The following is a 5,573-nucleotide window of genomic DNA, read 5'->3' as shown; positions in this document are numbered from 1 at the left end:
TGCCAGTCCTCTCGTTGCTCCTTAGCCCCTGGCAGTCTGGTCTCACTGATGTCCTCCCTGCTCCCTCGCACCGGCTTCCCTCCTTGTTGACCTCTGGGACCCTGCACACTACTGGTCCTGGGCACGGTCTTTCCTTTGGATCTTCATGACCACACTCTCTTCCACTCTTCCCTTCCCTTGTTGGCTGTCACAGATTTCCTGACCATCCCCCAAGGCTAGCGTCCTCTCCTTTGCTCTTTCTACCTTCTCTTCTCAGCTCCTATGGTCTCAGGCATCATCTCTGCAGGTGACTCCCAGGTCGGCCCTCACCTTTCTCCTCAACTCCAGTCCCAAACCACCAAATGTCCCTCCGTAAGCCCACCCCTTTTCTAAACTTGCTCATTTCTCTTAAGGGCGCCATCACCCGTTCAGTCACACATCATTCACGCTCATCATTCTCCCTCACTGACTCTTCCTGTCCTTCACCCTCTGTGTCCATTTAGTGGCCCAAGAATATTCAAAGGCAACAGCTGCCGGACCCCCCCCCCCACTCCCCCCCAGTCAGACTCCAGCCTTCATTGGATCCAAGTGCGTTCATCCACACACTGACCCCCAGACCTCACTCTCCTCTCTCATCTTTGCTGCCCCCCTCGGCGCCTCCTCTGAGAAGCATTTCCTGAACCCCGGAGTCGTCCTCTCCTCAAATGATCACACATGTGGAGATGCCTATACACATATGTATTGTATATACATGTATGTATATAACACATATACATGTGCAACATCTAAGTAAAGTGCTATATGTACTTACACACACGTGTGTTTGTGCTATGCATCCATCTGTTTGCACACATGCACATGCATGTAGAGCTGTTTAAACGGCACATCCTCCCAGGAGAATGTGTCTCAGGGCAGGGACTGGGCTTCATTCTGTCTCTGTACCCCCAGAATCGAGGGCCAGGGCCTGGCTCGCACTTAGAAGGCACTTGATAAATGCCTCTTGGGTTGGGTTGGTTGGATTCTCAAGGCAGGCATGTGTTCCCTCCGCTCAGAGAAGACCTGCCACGCCATCTTCCTCACAGGCTGACATGAGGGCATGGCGGACAAGAATAGGGCATGGTGAAGGGTGGTGGCAAGGGCATGATGGCAGAGATCAACTCTCCTCAGTGTTATTCAGTGACCATTCCATTCAATGGCTACTTCAGGCAAGGCACCCTGCTAGGCACTGGGGGCACAGAGACAAAGATGACACAGTCCTTCTCCTCGAGGTGTTTACGCTGCACTGGGGAGAAGCCATGGTTGCAGCCAAGAAGGTGCAGTCATTTCAGGAGGGAGAGGGCACCGGCAGTTTTGGGGCCCAGCGAAGGTGGCACTGGGACTGAGCCTGGAAGTCAAGTCCTGGCCAAGCCAGGGGGGAAGTGGGCGGGAAGGCGTGGGGTCACAGGTAGGGCAGAGCCTGAGCGAGAGCGCATCCTGGTGGGTGGCAGGGAGAGGGACAGAAGACAGCGTCAGTCACTTCACGATTTTACCTAGGGCCAGCCTTGAGCCCGGAGCCTCTCGTCTCTCTCCTGTGTGCTTCAGTTCAGTCATCTGTAAAACAGTCTTCGCCTACCTCTCAAGGTATGAACCCCGGCTTGTCTCTGTGGGTCTCTAGGGGCTGGCCACAGAGCCAGTACTGACACGAGGGCGTCCTCGGCCAAGCCGTCCCCGGGACGGGGAGGAACCCCAGCCGGGCTTTGGCAACAACAGCTTTTTTGGAATAAGTCAGAAGCTGGTGGGGATGGCATTGAAGTGGGCGACACTCGTCAGCCTGCCATTTTAAAAATCAGTCTTATCTATCGCCTCAGCCTTTATAGCTCCTCACCTACTTCTACAAGAATTCAAAGGGGGCTACAAATTAAGCTCAGAATAAGTAGGGTTGTCAGGTGAGCACTGGGAGGGAGCAAAGAGAGGGCAAGTGTCTTACCAGGTGCTCGGAGCTGGCCACACAACTTGGTTCTGATTCCTGGAAATCCCTGCCAAAAAGGGGGACCTCCACAGGACACACTGGGTTTTATGAGAAAAAGAAATATCCCCCTTTCTCTACAGAAACACTTTCCTTGAGTCAAGTGGCTCCTCTGGGGTGAAGAAGAATGCCAGGGCCCCATACTGGACTGGCTTGTATAGACATGGGCAGCCCATGGTAGAGGGGGTGGGCAGGCAGGCTAGGGTCCCAGGGCTCTGAATTCTGTTGATCCAACTTAAGCAGAGAATCTAGGGGTGTACATGAGGACTAGACTGTTGCTCTCCAATATTAGACCTAACTTTACCAAATAAGCATTTATTTATGTATTATTTACCAAAATGAAGTGGTCTTTGCTCTCAAAGAACTTATGTTTTATTGGGTCCAGGTGTGAGTAGGTGGAATGGGGGAAGGGAGAAAAGGGTAGTGTCTACCCAGCAACAAATGCAGGCGATCAAAGGAGGTGATGTGGAGAGGGAGATTGCATTAATACCTGGGGGCGGGCCATCAGGGAAGCCTTCCTAGAAGGGGCTGCTGCTGAGCTGGGGAGGGAAAGGTCCTGAGAGGTCATATGGGAGGAACAGCCTAGCCTGTGCAAAGACAAAAAGACAGGAAAGAGAAGGTCAGATGTGGAGAATAACCACAGATGTGTAAGAAAAGGTCAGAAGAAGTGGGAGTCAGACTGTGGAGAGTCTGAAATGGCAGACCCAGGACTTTCCTGGCTTTTTGGTTCAGCCCCATTTCCAGTGGGCCTCAGGTGGTTTTTCTCCAAAGGCAAAGCCCACAGATCTCCAAGGGGCCTCTGGGAACATGCCGGGGTGGAAAAAAAATATGGTCTCTATTTTCACTGCCCTCTTCCTGAAGTTCAGCATTTCCTTTAAGGATTTAAGAGCATGGATCCGAGAAGGGGCCGTGGGCTTCGACAGACAGCTGGCTTCAGAGAAAGGAGGGGGAAGAAGTCAAGAAACTTCCCTCCAGAGGATGTTCTGTGTAGTGGATTAAGATGATGCCAGAGGAGAGATCAGAGATCGCCCTTGCAAAGAGCCAACAGACCTTAAACTTAAAGCAGCATGTGAATTGTTGTGGGACACCAGATGGCAGAGGTGCCCGTGCTCCTGTGAAAGTTTGAGGGGAGCCTGCATTCTCTCCTAGACAGACACCAGGCACCTGTACAGGGTACAGGGTACACCCTGTACAGGTATTGTACAGTGCTTCCCCAGTCAGAAAACATTTAGTAAGTTCCTACTATGTGCCAGTCACGGTGCTAAACACTAGGGAGACAGAAATAAAGACAGGCCCTGCCCTCTAGGAGCTCACAATCTAATGGGAGAGGCCACATACAAACAAAGCTCTAGATAGGATAAATAGGGAATAATGAACAGAAGGAAGGCCCTGGGATCTGGAGGGGCTGAGGAGGAATCTAAGAAGGAGGGATTTTAGGTGGGACTTAAAGGCAGCCGGAAGGTTAGCAGTTGGAGCAGAGGGAGCATTTTCGAGCCAGGGGGATGGTCAGAACACTGGAGGGTCTTGTTGGTGGAATAGCCAGGAGGCCAGGGTCACTGGACTGAAAAACACAGCATGGTTCACGATGTAAGAAGATTGGAAAGGGAAGGAGGAGACAGGTGATAAAGGGCTCTGAGGACCAGAGCCTTTTGTATTTGATCCGTGAGGGAATAGGGAGCCACTGGGGGTTAATGATTCCAGGTCATGGTCAGACCTGTTCCTTGGAAAAATCCCTTCGGTAGCTGAATGGGGCATGGACTGGAGAGGAGAAAGGCTTGAGAACTGTAAGACTGGCCATCCTTGTCCCCAGTCTGCATTTGGTCTGAGTGCTGAGGGTCTGCTGGCTGGGCCAGCTGCTTCACAGGACACCCCTCTTTGTCCAGTTTCTGTCTATGCTTTACCACAATGGGAGGACATGTTTTCAAATTCACCCATCTATCAATTTGGGACAAGTGGCTTCAAATGAGCATTGAAAAGATGTGGGTGTTCACACCACCCAGACTGGCACTCTTTAAGACAATCTTTAAGATCTTGCCTATCCCCATCCTGCTTCTGCCTCCTCTGGTTTTAATCTCTTGAGAAAGAACAAAACTCATTCTCTAGATGATAAATGATCAAAAGATACGAACAGCCAGTTTTCAGACAAAGTAATCAGATCTATTTACTGCCATCATACGGCTGTAAAATCATGTATGCTCTGTGACCAGCAATACCAGCCCTAGGTCTCCATCCCAGAAGAGATCAAAGACACAAAGGAAAAGGACCTCTATGTCCTAAAATGCTTATAGCAGCTCTGGTCAAAGAGCTGGAAGTGTCGGGGATGCCCAGCCATTGGGGAACGACATGTGACTGTGCTGTAGGAAACGATGAGCAGGATGCCCTCAGAAAAGCAGGGGAAGACTCACGTGAACTGATGCAAAGCGAAATGAGTCAGGCCAGGTGCCATCGTACACAGTAGCAACGACATCGTCAGATGATCAGCTGTAAACGGCTTAGCTACTCTCAGCAATACAATGATCCAAGACAACTCTGAGAGACTTAGGATGAAAAATGCTCTCTGTCCCCAGAGAAGGAGCTGATGGAGTCTGAAAACAGATTGAAGCAGACGTTTTTAATCTTTATTTTTGTTGGGGTTTTTTCTATGTTTTCTATTACAACATGTCTAATATTAAAATATGTTTTGCATTATGACACATATATAACCTACATCAAATTGCTTCTCAGTGAGGGGGGTGAGAAGGGAGGAAGAGAATTTGGAACTCAAAATTTTTAAAACAAATGTTAAAATTTGTTTTTACATGTAATTGAGGAAAAAGAAAATATTGTATAAATAATTTAAACAGAAAAAAAGAAACAGGCAAGATTATAAACAACCAAACAACCAAAAAAACTCAAACCCCAAAACCCCAACCTGATAACATGGGAACAAATGTAACAAGATGAAATGTAAAGAAAAATGTAAAAGCTTGTGCTTGGGTCACAAAGAAATCCACTTTACAAGTATAAAATGAAGGACGCAGTGCTTGGAAGTACCAGAGGATGACCTGGGGCTCTGAGTGGACCACAGACTCCGTCTGAGTCAATAGAGAATGCAGGAGGTCCTCAGCTACGCTGAGAGAGGCTGTATAACCAGGACTAGGGAACCAAGAGCCCCAATGAACTCCTTGCTCTCTGGAAATATGGCTGGAGGCCTGGTTTTGGCTTTGCCTTTGGAGAACTCAAGACAGTCTCAGAGCTTGGACAAGGGATCACTGGTCACAGACTTAGCCATCGTCTCATCTAGCCCCTTGTTTCACAAATGCAGAAACTGAGGCTCAGGGCAGGGTGGTGGCTAGCCCAAGGCTGTTAAGTGCTAGAGAGGAATTCAAATCCGGGTCCTCAGCTCCGACGGAAAGGCTGGCTGGAGCCAGGGATTCCCCAGAGGACCTAAAACCAAGAGCAGCAGAGGGGGGGCCCTCAGGGGAAACTTACTGATGGGGAGAGATACCTCAGAGGGGATTGGCTGCCTCTGGTTCGCTTTCCCAGAACTGCTTCTGGATGACGTGGAATGGTGTGTGTGTGTGTGTGTGTGTGTGTGTGTGTGAGAGAG

General features: G+C 49.7%; 1 protein-coding gene across 1 annotated transcript in view; it reads left to right on the top strand.

Moving 5' to 3' along the window:
• The first annotated feature begins 3,688 nt into the window (after positions 1 to 3,688).
• The window catches only part of SPATC1L (spermatogenesis and centriole associated 1 like), a 7,371-nt gene continuing 5,486 nt past the window's right edge, over positions 3,689 to 5,573 (top strand). The window contains exon 1 of the mRNA XM_069097164.1: positions 3,689 to 3,700. Coding sequence (XP_068953265.1) covers positions 3,689 to 3,700 — 12 coding nt within the window. The remainder of the gene's footprint in view (positions 3,701 to 5,573) is intronic.

Source organism: Petaurus breviceps, unplaced genomic scaffold (assembly GCF_028583685.1).
Source record: "Petaurus breviceps papuanus isolate PSGF00001 unplaced genomic scaffold, PetGlider_PUasm1.0 351605, whole genome shotgun sequence".
In the NCBI taxonomy this organism is placed as follows: Eukaryota; Metazoa; Chordata; class Mammalia; order Diprotodontia; family Petauridae; genus Petaurus; species Petaurus breviceps.
The sequence above is the reverse complement of the archived record's forward strand: the minus strand, read 5'-3'. Positions and strand labels throughout refer to the sequence as shown.